Source organism: Ctenopharyngodon idella, chromosome 6 (assembly GCF_019924925.1).
Source record: "Ctenopharyngodon idella isolate HZGC_01 chromosome 6, HZGC01, whole genome shotgun sequence".
NCBI classification, from domain to species: Eukaryota; Metazoa; Chordata; class Actinopteri; order Cypriniformes; family Xenocyprididae; genus Ctenopharyngodon; species Ctenopharyngodon idella.
The window spans coordinates 31273799-31292943 of record NC_067225.1 but is presented as its reverse complement, the minus strand read 5'-3'; the positions used below and the strand labels follow the sequence as shown (position 1 = coordinate 31292943).

Here is a 19145-nt window from a genome sequence, read left to right as displayed (position 1 = left end):
TTATTGTAAAGTGTTAACATTTTATTTTTTGATCTGGTAAGTTAGAGCAGATAATAAAGGGGAAGCATCATTATGCTCATCATGCATATTCCTTCCTGTTTAAAAGCATCACATGATGCACATCATGAAGTTGGTTAATGAATGAGCAGAGCTGGAATCTAGACAGTGAAAAAGCACAAATATTAGAGTCTGCTCACTATGTAATCCTCATTCATTTTGTGTTATTTCATAGTTGAGATTACTTAATTATTCTAAAAGTATATAATAAATATAAATAGTGAAGATTGAGTAGGTGTGTTCCAGTGTTTGTGCGTGAGCCTCTTTCGTGTGCCGCAACAGATGCTGTGGGTGGCCATGATGGTCATGGTCCTTCTTGAGTGTGTGAGTTTAGTGGGTAAGCTGGACGACTGGGGGATCTGGTTTGTGATGGCCCATCTGCATGTCACCTGGCCGGGGCGCTGGGGAGTGTGGGTAATGACTGGGAAGGAATGGCATCGCTGGGCCTCGGTGGAGGGGTAATTACGGAGTGGAATCCATGCAGAAACTGCACATCTGGATCCATCAGGCTAATCCATGGATGGTACAGTGAGTCGAGCACAGATCGGGAGCGTCAGTGTCGCATAGTGGAGATGAATATAGACTAGAGTGTAAAAAATACCTTGCCAAAAGAAACGATGGTGAATGATACTGACACTGCTGCCCATCTTTAATGGACTCTAAAGCTGCGTTCACACTATCAGCGACTAGGGATTGGTATCGAGAACCGGTTCCAAATTTCCAAGAACCGGTGATTCTATAAGAAAAGCGCATTTCGATTCCTCTTATTGGTTTCTGTGTGCATTTTAATGTGATTTTTTTGAATGTGACCATTCAAGCACTGTTTTCTGTGCAGCACACACATTCAAAGTGCGCTCACAGAAAAAGTGATTTTTTTAATGTGATTTTAAACATTTACTGTTACACATGTGTGCAGCACAGAAAACAGCGTGCGAGTCGTCTCAACCTCGAATGGATCCGTACAGCTCTTAAAGTGACAGCAGCCTAACATTCCTGTTGCCGTCTCTATAATAACACTAATCAAACAACAAAAGACAAGGAGAAAATTCACTCGTTCTTGACTAAATAACTTTTGTAACTGTATTTGTAGTGTAAATTTTATTTACATTTGATTAGTTTCTGAACTTGAATACCTGAAAATCTTAAAACACTGTTTATTTCAAACTGTTTGTTCAGTTGTATTTATTTGTTGCAATTGCAATTTTTTTTTATTTGTTTCTTTTCAATTATTGAGCGTTTACTTGTCTTTAATAATGCTTGGAATTTATATTAGTCAGGCTAGTTGTTTTTACTGTGTGTATTTTTAAACCATAGGCAAAAGTTCCTTGTGTAAGTGTTTTTAGCCATGATTTTGGTTCATGATATTCAGCTACAATGAAATGTTTTGCAAAAAGGCTTAAAATAAATGTGAATGATATCCAAGTTTTTTTTTTTTTTACCTTATTGGAAACGAAATTAGGAATCAATAAGAATCAGAATCGATAAGCAGAATTGGAATCACTAAAATTTAAATGATACCAAACCCTATTCCTTACCACTAATTTTTTATTAGTTTAATAATTTTAATGGAACCAGAACCATTAGGTGGAACTGGATCCGAAAAATTTCTTACGATTCCCAACCCTACCAGCGACACACAGCAAAAAGTTTAGATTTGTTTAACATTATGCAAATGAAGAGCAACTTTCAGAAGCGACAACCAATAGGAGTTAAATCAGTGGAGCTACATATATAGTAGATATTAGATAAAAAGGTAGACAGTTATATGTATACATTTAGAAAATGTACCTAGCCTTAATGTTTTTATTTGTTTTTCATGCTGAACATTACACCTAACAGGAACAGGCCATGCATTAAATCCTAAGAAAACTCATTTCCTTCATTTAGTCCATTGATTTTTCATCATGTGCAGTATTTATGAGGCATGTGCGTCTTTTAGGCTCGCAAAATTTCGTTATGTTTTTTATTGGAGTTTTATCGTTGCTCCTAATGCGCTTCTCTCAGCCTCCAATTATGCCTCCTGTGTTTACTGAAACTGTATTCATGGAAACATGTGTTTGTTTGAGCAGAAAGACAGGGCGGCATTATTAGAAGTAAGAACATGAGCAAACACGGCACAAACTGAATCGAGCACGCTGTGGATTGATTGCATCAAAGCAAACAGAGCTGGGAAATGAATTTTGAATACTGAGAAATCTTGTGTACCCCTGTGTTTCTCGCAAAGATGGAGCAAAAATTAATTTGCAGTGTCTGATGTCATATTGTGTGTACTTTGCTGTTTGAGAGCACTGTTGTTAGCATGCTAATTTGAAACTGTAGCTTGCCAAGCTATAAGATGCCTGTAATTTAATTAAGTAATCAAACTACAGTCTCATGTTGGTCCAGACCTGTGTGACTTTATTCCATGAATCACAAAAGAAGAGATTTTAAAGAATTATACTGGTTGTTGTTGTATATTCAGTTGCTATGAAGAATGAAGCTTTAAGCTTCAAAAATATGCAAAAGCTCCATAAAGGAGTCATAAAAGTAGTGTATACCATTTACTTGTAGAGTCGAATATATATTATATATTACATACACTACCATTAAAAGAAATAAAATAATTTTTTTCAGCAAGGATGCATTTAAATTGATCAAAAGTGACAGTGACATTTATAAGAATCCAAAAAATATATATATCACGATTTCCACAAAGCAGCACAACTGTTTTCAGTATTGATAATAATCAGAAATGTTTCTTGAGCAAAAGCAGCATATTAAAATTATTTCAGAAGGATCATGTGACACTCAAGACTGGAGTAATGATGCTTTGATGAATAGAAAGTTCAAAAGAACAGCATTTATTTGAAATGGAAATCTTTTGTAATCTGAAAATTAAGCTTTGATCACAGGAATAAATTTCATTTTAAAATATATTACAATAGAAAACGTTTGATCAAATAAATGCAGCCTTGGTCAGCAGAAGAGACTCTCTTTTTTCAAAAACATTAAAAAAATCTTACTGGCTATAAATTTAAAGGGATGGTTGGCCGAAAAAAAAAGTAAGATATTTCAGTCAAGGGGGTCAAAACAACATTGGACATTGTATGGACAAAAACCCTGAGACATTTTTCAAAATATCTCTGTATATTCTTCTAGAAGAAAGAAGGACATACAGGTTTGGAACAACATTGGAGTGAGTAAATGATGACAGAAGTAAACTATCCTTTTAAGTTGCAAAATATAGTAGCATCACCGCTTTTAGTAGTAAATGGACATAAATATGTGTAAGGTTTTGCTCTCTTTGATGTACACACACACACACTTACTGACATTTTCAAAGCATAGAAGTCATCTCCTTTCTCTCTCACACACATTATACTCATTCAAATGAAAGACTTTTGTAATTAAACAGATAAAACTAGTTCCACTGTGCTTCTTTATTTATAGCCAGCACTCATGGAGAAGTTCTGACCTTTTGGGTGGCATCTTCAGTTATCAAAAACTAATTTAATTTAATCCACTTCTACCCCCAAAAGCTTTGTACCCGTGTCTGAGCATTGTTAGTGTTGGCTCTAAACAGTCTTTCAGCTGTGTTTGTCCTTTCAGCCAACTATAATAGTCCTCTTTCCACGTCTAGACTCTCCAGTGGCATTAAGACGGGATTGGCCTCCAAAATGAGGGTCAAAGTTCAAAGTACAGGTTTGCAGCGGTGTGCTCTAGTTAGCGTTGTGTGTGTTGTGTTGTCGCTCACCAGGGCTTTTCCATTTTTCCAGGGCTTAGCCATGCTTCAAAACCCTTCCTCAACGAGCCGCGGGCACCTGGCACCACTTCTCACGTCGCCTCTTCAGCCTGATTACTGCGGTAGAAGAGACTCTCGACGATCGGTCTGCTCCTGCAAGCACAAAGCGCTAACTACCTGTCTGCATGACAGCCAATCACCTCACCATGCAAAAGCAGACGCGTTTTTCCAGAGTCTTCTAAAGACAACAGCTTTACGGCGTCCATCAATCTCTCGGTCTGATTGTCAGGTGTAATGCGTTTTTAATTGCACGGGGAAAAGTGAAAATGGCTTCACTAGTGTTTTCTATATGTCAGCCTCTATCAGCAGTGGACAGATGCTGCGTTCGGTCGCTTATTTATTTATTTTGTTGTCGTGACACAAAAGTGCCTCACATCGCTCATTGTCTTTCTGCGCTCAGATTGAGCACCATGCTAAAAATGGCTCGAGACAAAGCGTCTCTCCTCGCCACACGATCTGCTAGCGCTTGCACAAAGACACAGAGAGACGGACGAACTGCATAATGTGTTTGTCAGGGGGCCGATGAGTCAGCCAAAGAATAAACGGCGGTCCGGTTTGACGTTTTTACCTGACGCTGTGCTTCTCGGACTTCTAGGTTAGCTTAGCACAAACTCAAGACAAGTCAAAGGAGCCTGATTGGGCATGGTGGGTTTGAAAATAGGGCTTGTGTTATGTTATACTTGGTTTTTGTGAAGCAGAAAAGATTTTGTGAAAGTGAAATAACTTTATGCGCAGTTGCGCACACCTATATTAATAACCCTGTGTTGAACCTTTAGACAAAATATTTTTTTTTAAAAATGTTTGCATGTGTGTTTTTATTGAGTATCATGAACAGGCTTTTATGGCTTATATAGTATAATATAATGAGAATATGAAGCTCATACACTGTTAAAAATTATTTTCATGATTTATCACATTTTTTCTTTTGTCAAATCAACTGTATCAAATAATTAATGTGGTTCAGATAACATAATATTTTGAGTTTCTGTTGATTAAACCAATCGCCTTCATTGTATTAACTCAAATTTTTTATTTCAATGAACAACCAGGTAACTTACTTTTTTAAGTTAAACCAACAATTCTTTTTTACAGTTTACTTGAGGGAAAAAAAACACCTCAGTTTTATTCAGAGGCAATAAAATGCTCATCAGATGCTGATATTTATAAGATCAAAAAGTGAGATTAAATTCTGATAGCTTGTAATGCAAATCAGTGTGATCTTTATAACAGTATAACAGAATAATTACATAAAATTCATATAAATATCAGTTGTCACTCCATCTCCCACTAATATACGTTCTTCATAAGCCTGATGATCATATTTGATACTCATGTTTTAACATGATCTTTATAAAAAAAAATAATGGATAATCAAGTAGGTGGAGAGTGGGGTAAGATGAGCCTTTTTTTTTTTTTTTTTTGGTAACACTTTATTTTAGGGTCTTTTAACTAGTTGCTTATTAGTATGCATATTAATAGAATATTGGCCATTTATTAGTACTTATTAAGCACATATTAATGCCTTATTCTGCATAACCTTATTCTACCTTCTTAATCCTACCCAATACCTAAATTTAACAACTACCTTATTAACTATTAATAAGCAGTAAATTAGGAGTTTATTGAGGGAAAAGTCATAGTTATTAGTTTATATGTGTTCCCTATACTAAAGTGTTACCTTTTTTTTATACTTATGTTGTCCTCAAGATAAGTGAAAATGAGGCAGAAGTACAATGAAAGTGTAATTTCAGGATGTTTCCTATCATTTTAAATGATCAGAATACATCTATGAAAATAAGGCTTCTTGTAAAAAGGTGTTCCTGTGGCTCAATTTACCCCAGGTTAGGGGTAAGTTGCACCATCTGGGTGTAAACTGACCATCTAACTGAATCAAAGTAAAATTTTTAAGTAAATGGGTGCCTTCCACTCCTCCCATGTGCTTCTCCTTTTCACAGTCTGGCAGAAATGATGGGTCGTTCCAAAATATATGGTCAAAAGTTTATGGCTGCCAAGATATGGGGGGTGGGTCAACTTACCCACTGGCTCATCTTACCCCACTCTCCCCCTAAACCTTAATTGCTTCAGTCCAGTAAACGATCATCTTGAAATATTACTGACACTATAAAAGTTATTTTCACGTATAGATTTCAAAAAGACGTGTGAACCACAACCTGACACAACCTAAAAGGCCTTTTTGCTTACTAAAAACCTATGAACTATCAATCAGATGACAGAAGGCATGTAGTAGATCATGTGCAACAGGTTTCCAAGATCACGTTGATCATTTAGAGGCCTGAGAATTTTATGTATCAAATGTGATACAGTAGCTTTATAGGTTTAAGACGCTAATTTGCTATGTTACTATGGTAAAACCATTGGTAAGCCTTTAATCTTGGTAAAATCACTTAAGTATCAGCCTCTCATGCCTTTTTGTTTTATTTTTAATCAATCAAGTGTTAATATCAGCACTGACTAGTCTTTTTTTGTCTGTTTAACAGGTACATTCAGGGAGCCTCTTCTCCAAAGGACATGGTCATCATCGTGGATGTGTAAGTAGCCTCTCATCTACACCGTACCACACAAGCACACTTTCTGTTTGTCTCATATGCACCTCATTAACACACACTGTCATCTTTGTTGATAAATCTGTTGTTTATAAGGCACAAACAGCAGTGTGGTGCTCTACTGCCACCTGTTGACTGAGGAGAATATTATTTCATCTTATTAACCTCCTGCCTCGATATCAAAATGCTACCGTGTTCCCTGAAATATGACTTAGAGGTTGTATGCAATGAAAAATGGCATTACCGTTGCCGATATCTCGACTGCTGGTGGAGAATTTAAAATGCGCTGCGACTCTGATCTTATCTGACCTCTAAAATGCATAATCTAAAAACTATTTTGCATTAACAGATGTGTTTACAGATGCATTTATTGAAAGGTATTTATTGCATTTTTGTAGCTTATAAAATTGTAGTTTTAGGTATAATGAAATGCATTATTGAAATAACCGTTTTGTTGTTAAATGCCACGTCTTGCTCATTGAAGAACTCCTTATAAAATGTTTTATTTATCAGATCTTAAGTGTTGAAATTATCCATGCACATTTAGAGTCATTGGTAACACTGCTGTGTAGTTTAACAAATAAATGATTGCCTCAATCATGCAGCCATTATGTGCATAATTGTCAAAAAAAAAAAAAAAATCATTAATATTCTTAAGTAAACCTCTTAAGAAAAACTCTTTAATGGAGGTTAATTGGCGCTCGCTGGCAATCGTCCATAACCTTAAATAGATAGCGATATCTGATTAAAAAATACACCAATCGCAGCTGTCGCTTTGCCAAAGTAATCTCATGCCAATCAGAACTGAGCGGTTCTGACAATCTTAGACTAATCTCATTGTGACGACTGGAAGCATGAGACAATAGTGCTGTCACCAGGTTTTTTTTTTTTTTCCCAGTGTGCTCGGCTTTATTAAACCTTCTAACTCTGGAAGCCAAATTACACATGAACTCATGCTCTGTGATTGCTTTTTCAATAGCTGCTGTAGGCTATTAATAAATCCAATTTGCAGCATAGAATTCAAATGTACTTTGTTTTTGAAGATCGACTGTCTCCATACTGTCTTTTTAACATGCCGTCTACAATTTACTTTTGATAGACGTGGATGAGGGAGAAACTTAGCAACAGGTTCTGCTTGGCAACGGCGCGTGTTTCTGTGCTGTGCCATTTTGAGACATGAATCGTTTGTTAAATAAATGCTGAAATGAAGTTGCATTTAGATCTCACTGTATGTGTTGAGGGCATGTGATGTATTTAATGTGTGTTTACTGTGTTTTTGTAGGAGTGGCAGTGTCAGTGGATTGACCCTGAAGCTAATGAAAACCTCTGTCATTGAGATGCTGGACACACTTTCTGATGACGACTACGTAAACGTGGCTCGGGTAGGTGCACAGGTTCACACACTGTCTTTTTTGTTTGCTTTTTTGTAAAAATAATGGCATAGGTCACATGTTGGGTTAGGGTTAGTGTATATATATATATATATATATATATATATTTAAATAATAACATAATTTCATAGTCCACATTTCATATTTTTTATATACATATTTTTTTATATGTATTCATTTATATATAAAATAATAATATTTTATTAAAATATTATTTTTAATATTAAACTATGATAATAATAATAAAATTAAAATAATAATCACGTATATACAATGTATGACTTGTATGACATGAATTTTATATTTTTATATGTATATTTTATATACATATTTTTTATAAAATAATATTTTATTATTAATGAATATATATATATATATATATATATAGGTCTTTAAATGCTATTTATCAACTACACGGTTGAAGTAAGGTTGTTTATATGGTGTATTGCTTCATTAGTGAGAATATGCAGTAATTTTTAAGCTATTATTCAAAGTAAATACATTTGAGAAGACACCAGCATTAATATTTTCTTCCTCTGAATCCTCCATGAATTTGAACCTGTATGAATATGTGAATGCAGATTGCCCATACACATTTAATCTACAGAGAGGTAATTTATTGCCCACAATAGCAGTCCACGAACTCAACCCACGCAATGTACATATACACAGACACTCACACATAATGAAACATTAGCGTTTTGGAGGCCCACGGCAGTAATCCGGCTGATCCGTGGCTCTTAGTGTGTGTTTCCTAATCCCGGCTCTGAGAGCGCAAAATGAGCATCATAATCTGAGCCGGAGCACAGCTCATTCTACAGCCTGCTGAAGAAAAGCAGTCTAAGACCACATTAGGGTCGCCGTGTGTGTTTACTGCTATTTACCTCCAGATGCTTGCAGGAACATCAACTCAAAATTGACCCTATTGACTTTTTTTAGGGGTCCTATTATGCTTTTTTTCATGTTCAACTTCCTTTAGTGTGTAATGTTGCTGTTTGAGCATGAAAGAGGCCTGCAAAGTTACAAAGCACAAAGTCACTTATAAAAGGGAGTTATTCTCTATATCAGTGCGCACTGATTCTGAACTCCCTGAAACACCTCCATTATAGTCTTGAGTTTTCTTCCAGGAACGAACACATCACAATATTCCTCATTTAAATAATTCCCGTCCAAGGCATACGCAGAAAAAGGGGCGAGGCCTGGTTGAGTTAGTTAGTAGTGTGTTAAAACTTGCAGTTATGGTAAGGGGCGTGATATTTCCAAAACATGCTCAAAGCGCTTGACCAATCACAACACAACTGGTCCAGCCGACCAATCAGAGCACACTGCGCTTTTTGGAAGGAGGGGCTTCATAGAGACAGGAACTAAACAGAGCGTAACTGACAGACTGGGAAGAGAGGTGCTGCAACAATATCAAATATGTGAAAAATAAGGTGTTTTTTTTAACATTCAAGCATGAAAACCTAATCTACTAGAACCCAAAAACAAAATCAAGACTTTGAAAAAAGGCATAATTACAATTCGGTCAGCATTACACACCCTGGAACACAAAAAAAAAAAGAGATTCAGACTGTGCTTTACCATGCAATTGCAATAGCAACTGAAACTTTTCAAGCTTCAAAAATGGATGCACAGACTGAAGTGTAAGTCATTAGCTATGTTTCCATCCAAAGTTGCGAATTTAACTTGTGCACAAAATTGCAATATCGCATAAAACATTTGCGAATAAAGCACTGTTTCCATCTAGTGAGTCAAAGAGAACAAAATCGTCACTTCCTGATAAACTGGAGCTGATTATCACTAAGAAACATAGGAGAAGCCACTCTATATAATAATTTTCGTTTAAAATCAATAAATTATTAGCACCGAAATGCAATTTTATCTTGCTTTCAGAGGTGGATCCTGCTGTTTGGGAACGCAGTCATGTAAAACAGTTCTGGGAGGAATTATACCAAACCACATTGACGACAGACTTCTGAATGACCAAAACAGCATTTCAGATGCTTTGCAATAAGATTTTTCCACTGGTTTGTCCAGTTATGCCGTCTCATGATTTTTTTGATGCGCATCGAGGAATTTATTCTGTAAATGTGTTTCCATCGTAGTTTATGCGCATGTTTTCTTATAGGATAGAAAATGTTTTTGTTTATGCACATTTTCAGAATTTCTTGGCGTTTCCATTCAGCAGTTTTTGATGCGATATCCCAAAATGTGCATAAAAAGTCTCAGTTTGCTCGTCCTTTAATCCCATCTCTATCAAGGAAGAGTAATTGAGATGTTAAAGAGATCTCTAAGGGATTTTTCTTTCCTATAGGCACTTTTAAGATGATATTTCTCATTTCATTTTTGTTTGCATTGGCATTTTCTTCCTCTGCACCTGCAGTGTAAAACCTTGTAATCAAGACAGGCGGATGTACCTCAGATTTTCACAGCTGTGCTTCCACACACACACACACACACACACACACACACATGAATGCTTTATGCTGAGGTGTGTGCATTCAGTAAGTAAAGCTGTACTGATACTGTTATGATGTTATTTGTTGTGTGACAATTTCACAACATTTGACAATCTGTAGTACTAGTGTGTGCTACAGTTTAACACTTGGTGTGCTAAGTGTTAAACTGTAGCACATAACTTTTTTTTACAGAACAAATACCTAAACAGCCTTAAAACAAGATCAGTTTATTCAGGAAGCAAAATTGCGTGAGATGTTTAGACTTTTTTTGGCCATTTTTTTCTTGTTTTAAGCAAGAATCTAGCAACATTTAGTGAGATATATGTTTAAAACAATAATTATTAAATAAAACAGTAAATAAAAAAATATTTTTGTTTTGATTCTTAATGTAATCTTGTTTTAAGTATGTTTTTTTTTCTTGGAAAACAAGAAGTTTTTTAGTTAGTTATGGTTTCAGTTGAGAAGTGTGCTATTTCTTTTTGTATTTTTCCACTTGACAGACTATAAAACTGACGAAAAACCCCTAGTAACCACTCAGAACACATAGCAAAAGCTTGTCAACCACTCATAATGGCGGTGTGTTTTGCATGGTAAAAAAAAACACTTATAAAATGTTCAGATTTCAGCAGTATTAAACCATCCAGATGATTAGTGTTGTGAAATAGATTTTAAATACATTTCAAGTTTCATACGATCTGCAGTGGAAGCAAATTATGAATAGCGAGAAAAATCAATCAGGTGTAAGTGACTCCATTAGTGAGTGTTAACAGCAGAAATGATGGTGCTGTGAGATCTAATGGAGATGAATAATGAAGCTTTTAATGGACTCGCTAAAGCAGCTGCTGTCTGTCTCTCTGTCTGTCAGTTCAACGAGAAAGCGTACGCCGTGGTGTCGTGCTTCACCACGCTGGTCCAAGCGAACATAAGAAACAAGAAGATCTTCAAAGAGGCTGTGATGAACATGCAAGCAAAGGGAACGACAGACTACAAGACCGGCTTTCAGTTTGCCTTTGACCAGCTGTTAAACGTAAGACACAGACACTCATGTTTACCTAGTTATGTACATGAAGACACACTGCGGAATTCTGTTTTAAATAGAGTTAATTATAATGACTACAGACTATACTATAATATCTACAACTATAATACTATAGCTATTAGTGTTGTCAAAAGTACCGACCTCGGTACCAAGTAGGTACTAAAATTAAAAAAATGTGATGCTTTGAGCACTGTTGAGTAGATTCGTAAACACCTCTGATTGGCCATTGTGTTCATGCACTCAACAGATATGTCATTCATACATAAATGTAACTTTCTCATACATGTCGACACATTTTTACAACACTAATTTTATGTTTTAAAACAAATTATAAGTAAACTGTTTGTGTTTTTTGAAAATTATTGCTTCAAGTAATATAGAGCAAAATAGAAACTGATTTTTTTAGAATTAGAAGGTTCTGTCTTCATTTGTCCTGTTCTGAAAATCCCCATTTACAAATTTGAGAGGATTTTGATATTGTACATTTAGAATACATGTAGGGTCTCTGTCATTTTCATGTATGAAAGAGACTTGTTCCCCATATCATTTTTGCTATATGGAATGCTATATGAAGCTCAATATCTCAGATAGAACCTTATAATTCCAAATTGGCGATATGTACACTATATATATATATATCAGACACCTTGAGCATTTCATTCATTAATACAGTTTATTCACTATAATTTAAAAAATGGTAATAAAATATGACAAGATCTCAGAGTTAAACTGTATTAGAAATGTAAAAGTTTTTATCAATTTTACTGGTAGTCCACTGTATGAAGAATTTTTGGGTATAATATGTCACAGTTTACTTTATTTTGCTACCCTCACTTACATAAATGAACTATAGTGTCCTGCACCCACTAGTAAAAATATATAAAAAATATAATTTTTGGTTTGACTTTATATACAATATATGTGTGTGTGTGTGTGTGTGTGTGTGTATATGTATATATATATATATATATATATATATACACACACACACACACACATATATATAGTATATGTGTGTGTGTGTGTATATATATATATATATATATATATATATATATATACTGTGTATATATACAGTATATACTGCTTATATATATGGCTTAGAAATGGAAATAAATGAGACAAACACATTTTAGTTATGAATTATTTTACCATGGGGAGATGCTTGATATCCCCAAAGAGAATTTTTGCTAGATTTAGCTGGATTTGGCTTAGTTAAATTTGATGTTAATGCCAAAACATCCTCTTACCAACTCAGCGGAAAATTGTATTGCTCACATGTTGCTTTTTCAAAGCTTCTGAGGTTTAACAGAGCTCTCAGTTATATTTAATTTAAGTGTCAGCTTTTTCTAAGATATTTATTTCCTAAAAATTCTTCAGGAGCAATAAAAACAAACACAGATGAGTCAATAGTTGACTTGACATTCAGTAAGAGTACAGAGCCTTAAAATCATCTTGATTGACAGTAACGTTTGAGTTCATATTGAGGTCTCTGACTTCTAGATTCACTCATGATAAATATGGCCATGCAGAAGCCAGGTGTGCTGATACTTCATCACATACATTGTTGTTGTGGGTGACTTCTGCTCTAACAGATCGTGATGGTGTGATTGATGAGATGGGCCGAATGCACACAGACAAATCTGTATTCTCTTCCGACCGAAGAGAGTCGTTCTTTCTGACTTTCTCTTTCACCACCTCTGCTGTCGTTTTCAGAACCACAACCATCCAAGGCATTTTAATTTCTGCCTGCTGACTCCTGATAGGCTGAGAAGAAAGTGCTGTAAATTTGTAATTGCGGCAGTATTATTTATCTTTATTAGAATCTTGTCAGAGTGATGTGGCGTAGGCCGAATGTCAATGACAGCTGTGATTGGACGGGATAGTGAGAGGGGACTTTTGGCTAACTCATCAGAGATAGGACTATCGCAGCAGCTGGCACAAAAGCAGACATATGATTAGAGAAACAGACGTGCCTGCACACACACACACACTCGGTTAAGTGCTCGGACACATGTGCGGGTACTCTGCCAAACGGGACACTTTTATATCCAAGGTCATTTGTGTAGTGGATTGCTTCAAACATGCATCATTCTAAGGTCTGAAATGATTTCTGTGCAAGTATGTCAGTGCAAATGCTTCGTAAGCATATTATGCTTATCATTAATAAATTATGCATTTCAAGGATGTAGAGTAAAAGCACAAAGGTTTTCAAAAGTGACATGCAACCAAAAGCATCTGTTTGCAAAGGCAGGTCCAGTGGATGACCTGGCTCACCTTCAAAATGAATCTTACGCATTCCTGTCGGTCGTACGCTCACTCTGTTTCTGTTTCTCACAGGAGACCAGCGCTCCAAGAGCAAACTGCAATAAAATGATAATGATGTTCACAGACGGCGGCGAGGATCGTGCTCAGGACATCTTTGAGAAGTACAACTGGCCAAACAAAACAGTGAGTCGAGGCGATTCAGTCCAAAACATTCTGGTGTTTCCATCCAGTGACAAGTCGTTTTTCTGTTCTCACTAAAATTAAAAAATAGCATGTGAGATTTTGGACCAATGGGATAACATCAAAGCCATGACATCATAAATCTAATGTGATTCCAATATAAAACTGACATTCTAAATATTTTGAAATGATAAAACAATACATATGCTGTTAAATGACGTCACTGGATGCTTTAGAGGGCTACTCTGTATTTTAAGACCCATTTGCTACACAGATTATGTGATCTAATAAACCATCTTCCATCCACAGGTGAGAGTTTTCACATTCTCGGTGGGACAGCACAACTATGATGTCACTCCTCTGCAGTGGATCGCCTGTGCCAACAAGGGTGAGGAGGGAGCTTGTGCATGTACATTTTTGTTATGAGATCTGAACTTTTGAGCTGTTCACTTGCATTTGTACTTTTCTAGCTAAGGATTGTTATTAGGCATTTGATGTGTCATGTTTAGAACACTTTGGCAACACCAATGCTTTAAATTGTTAATAACACCTTGGCAAGCACATAGCATCACCCTAGCAGCCGCATAGCAACATGTTAAAACGGTAAAGAAAACTTTGGTAAGCATATAGCAACACCCTGCCAACTGCTAAAACTGTTCAGAACTCCTTGGCAAGCACATAGCAACACCCTAGCAACCACATACCAACGTGCTAAAATTGTTAAGAACACCGTGGCAGGTATATAGTAAGACCCTAGCAATCACATAATAACATGCTAAAAATGCTCAGCACACCTTAGAAAGTGCATAGCAACACCCTAGCAACCACCCAGAACACCCTAGCATTGAAACACTCACATTTTCTTCTGAAAATGTAAAAATCTGCATAGCAACCACATAGCAATGTGCTAAAATGTTAAGAACACTTTGGCAAACACATAGCAACACCCTAGCAACCTCCCATAACACCCTAGTAGCCGCATAACAACATTCAAAATTCTAAAAGTGCACAGAACATCATAGCCAGCACATAGCAAGATGCTAAAAATGCTCAGAACACTTAAGCAAGCACATAGCAACACCCTAGCAACCACATACCAACGTGCTAAAATTGTTAAGAACACCGTGACAGGTATATAGTAAGACCCTAGCAATCACATAATAACATGCTAAAAATGCTCAGCACACCTTAGCAAGTGCATAGCAACACCCTAGCAACCACACAGAACGCTCTAGGAGCCACATAGCAATGTGCTAAAATTGCGCAGAACACTTAAGCAAGCACACAGCAACACCCTAGCAACCTCCCATATCACCCTAGTAGGCTCATAACAATATTCTATATTCTAAAATTGCACAGAACATCATAGCAAGCACATAGCTACATGCTAAAAATGCTCAGAACACTTAAGCAAGCACATAGCAACACCCTAGCAACCACCTAGAACCCCCTAGCATTGTGGCGACAAGCAATACTCACATTTTCTTCAGAAAATGTAAAGATTAAGTTACTCTCAATTTGTAATTTGGTTTAATAGACTAGTATACAATGACTCATCCAATCAGATTGTAAAGCCACAACTGTCCATTGTATAATAGCACTAAGCGCTTACATGTAATCCTGGTCAACAGCGCTCAAGTAATGTGGACCTGCCTGACCTAACAAGTTAAATCTAGGCCTGTAGCACAAACACTCTCTCTCTCAGCTCTGTTTAACAATCAATCCCTCTCCAGCTCTCTGATTAGTTAATAACGAATGGTGGCAGAATACTTCAGAGAACCCCGCTGCCCTCCCCTCCTTCTAATTAATTAGCCGAAGAGGAACTGCCGTCGCAGCGATAACCACGTTCGCAACTTCTCGGCGTCTCCAGCCAAAAGCTCTTCCACTTAAGGATTAGCCCTCTGTGCGGCCATGTTCTCAGCTGTAATGACTGGCAGTGAGGGGACGGAGTCTGGCACAGCAAGCAAGACGCTTTTCTCAGCGGACTCCATCTCCACCGCAGGCTTTCATTTCGCTCGCCGATATCACAAAGCAACAGAGAAACGCCCCTGACACCCTCACAAAGACGACATCGTTCGCGTCTCTCCCTTTGCTGTAGAATACGTGTACGACACCATATCTGACTGAAAGCATTCGCAGGCGTCGCTAGATTGGTTCAGAAAGCAACGGTAGCACGCATAAGCAACGTTTCCTCCTCCGAACATATGCAGAGCGCTCTTTGACTAGCTTGTTAAGACTAGGATTGCATCGGATTGTCTGCGTCTTATTGTTTTGTTGTACATCTCGCCCGTGCGGCAGAGACAAATGGATTCAGTGTTTTGTAATCATGACCAAGTCAAGGGATCAGACTGGCGGTAACAATGAGAGACATGTTTGTTTGACACGGCTTAGCGTGTGTTGTCACTCCACCGGCTGTCTCTCAGCGAGCTCGTTCACACTCCGCTGACACAAACAAAGTCTCATATGGCCGCAGCTGAATCAGAGCCAGTTCCGAGTCTCTTTGATTCCAGGCGACTCGCATTGATTTGATTTGATTCTTTCTACCGTGCTGATTGGTTTGACCCTCAGACATCTTCTGAACACTTTTTTTTTAGTTTTAGTTTTTATACTCTAATTCTCTTGACTTTGATACGCTTCTAAAGACTTTTAAATTATTTCTGATTCATTAGCTGAACTAGATTTGACATCCTTATCTGCAGTCATTTTAGGGGCCGTCACCTTCTTAATGGGACGTTCCGGGTTCAACACAAGTTAAGCTTTATCTAAACCAACATTTGTGACATGATGGCAATTACCACAGAAAAATCTTTTTGATGTGTCCCTCAGTTTTGAGTTTATCAGTTTTGAGTATAACTTAAAAAAGCACATTTTGTTAGAAACAATTCGATTAGAGAAAGGGAAAACCACAGGCATGTCCTGCTGGCTCAGTTTTTAGCCACTTATGGCCTATGGTGATTTGAACTCTACACCCAAACTCTCTGTTAGTGGTGGTTTCAGCTCAAATGAGTCACAAAATGTTGGTTCTGAAGTTATCAAGACTGAAATTGTTCACTGACCTTTACTGCAATAATGGCACACTGAGCGAAGGCTGAACTGATTTCATGTTCAGGTGAATGATTTCAAAAACATTTATGTTTTCATTCTATAGATAATTAGAAAAACTCACAGTACCTGTTGAGAAAAACTATTATTTTTTAACAAATCAGTCATCCTGTTTTGCCAACCTAAAGAATGGCTATTTTAAGATTTGATTGATTCTGAGATATTATTGTGTTAATGAATTTGTGTTATGTAGATTTATATTAATGCGGATTTTATAAATGCTTATTCATGCATCTCTTTTGATTTAAAGGGTTAGTTCACACAAAAATGAAAATTCTGTCATTAATTACTCACCCTCATGTCGTTCCACACCCGTAAGACCTTCGTTCATCTTCGTTCATCTTGTTACATCATAAGTGTTTCGAAATTTCAATGGTTCACCACTGGGGGGCGTGACTTTGATACAAGCTCCAAACCACTAATTTGAAACAAAAGATTCGTAAAGCTTCGAAGCTTCATGAAGCAGTATTTTGAAATCGCCCATCACTAAAATAAGTCGTTATTTTGGTTTTTTTCTCGCACAAAAATCTGTCTATCTAGCTATTCATCTATCTATTTATCCATCCAATATGTATATGAAAATGGCTGTAAGTTAAGTTTGAAGTAGCAGTTTGAAGTGAAAGTCGTTTGTCGACACTAAACATTTTGAGGACGGCACCTCAGATGTTCTGCTCTTTGTTCAGACGCTCTTGTCTCTAATAACGTGGTGAGCAGGCCATTTTGACCCTGCCTGTGTGTCTACTCTCTCAATAATCAGCCTCTGAAGCACTGTCTGTGAATGCTTAATGAGACACTCTCACACACACACAAAAAACAAACCACATTCTGCATAGCACTTGGTTAGTCTGTCTGAATGCTAAAATATAATGTGTGCTACTTAGCGAACAATTCATTACATTCATAAGCACAAAAAAACTGTGCACAAAAAATTGAATGAAATAATTTTTTAATTAGATCAAACTTTTTCTCTATCAATTCCTTTTAGTACTGAATAAACTACATTTATAATCAGCAATTGCCTTGAAAGAATTGCACTAAATTTGCCTAAATTTGATTTCTGGGATTGCTATAAAAAGTAATATATTAAAACAGCTTTTGATTCTTGTCAAAACAAGGTAGTTTAATATTATTTTGATGGTTATTTTTAACTGAATTCATGTCGGTAGTGCATATTCAAACCCCTAAAGTTTGCCTATTTAGTCAGGTCATTATGTTTTGGAGCATAGCAAATATTTTAACATTAACCAACCCTGTTATTGGTTTGTGTTTGTGTCTGAACAGGTTACTACTTTGAGATCCCTTCCATTGGAGCCATAAGAATCAACACACAGGTTAGTCATTTCTACAGCTTCTTATTTCATATATATGTACAAGAAATCAATGTCTATTCAGCAGGATGCATTAAACACATTTATAATGTTTCAAAAGATTTCTATTTCAAATAAATGTTGTTCCTTTGAACTTTCTATTCATCAAAGAATCCTTGAACCAATCCTCCAAAGAACCAGTTATTTTGAAATTGTAACCAGTCATTTTTACTGTATTTTTGGTCAAATAAATGTAGTCTTGGTGAGCAGAAGATACTTTCAAAACATTAAAAAATCTTACTGACCCCAGGAATCTCTGTCACGCATGACTTGCTTTTATAAAACAACAGCAACACGAGAGACAATACTGATGCATTAAAATGAATAATCACAATAAATTATTTTTCTGCCAGTTCAGCTGATATGCTGTCTCAGTTGTGCACATATCTACTTCAAAAGTGGCTGTGGCAGCCAATCAGATTTTAGAGCCGTTACCATCCGTTTTAATAAAGCCTCTGTACATGAATCCAGTTCACTGTAAGTTCATTCTGCTTCATGAGCTTTGAAGCACAATGATGTTATCACAATTTAGAGATATATATGTCACGCTAGAGAGCAGAACTATAAAGATGGAGGAATGGATAAAGCGGTACAGACTTCTATATTTAGCGTCAATAAGATTCAAATGGGACTGTGATTTCTCTAATCCACTTCCGTACAGTTTTCATTATCCCCCAGCAATCTTTCCCGAGGCCCACGAAACCCGCCGCAATAACACCGCTCTTCTCCGAAAGCAGTCGGTCCAATTTCCCCACATCTACTCTGTGATTATTCGGTGTGCTCTTCACTTTCTCGGCCTTTCTTCTTTATCTCCTCTCTATCACCTTTTACTATCTGTTCCCCTCTTTTTCCAATCCAACTTTGCTTTATTCATTCCTGTCTCCTCCTTCCCATCTCCTCCTCCCTCTTTCTCCTCTCGGTCTGCGTCTAACCTCCC

General features: G+C 36.7%; 1 protein-coding gene across 2 annotated transcripts in view; it reads left to right on the top strand.

Moving 5' to 3' along the window:
* cacna2d2a (calcium channel, voltage-dependent, alpha 2/delta subunit 2a) overlaps positions 1 to 19145 on the top strand; it is a 211778-nt gene that overhangs the window by 162662 nt on the left and 29971 nt on the right. For both annotated transcript variants that reach the window (XM_051897062.1, XM_051897063.1), the window contains exons 9-14: positions 6337 to 6387; positions 7685 to 7784; positions 11118 to 11279; positions 13632 to 13742; positions 14049 to 14127; positions 18123 to 18172. In XM_051897062.1, the coding sequence (XP_051753022.1) occupies positions 6337 to 6387; positions 7685 to 7784; positions 11118 to 11279; positions 13632 to 13742; positions 14049 to 14127; positions 18123 to 18172 (553 nt within the window). The remainder of the gene's footprint in view (positions 1 to 6336; positions 6388 to 7684; positions 7785 to 11117; positions 11280 to 13631; positions 13743 to 14048; positions 14128 to 18122; positions 18173 to 19145) is intronic.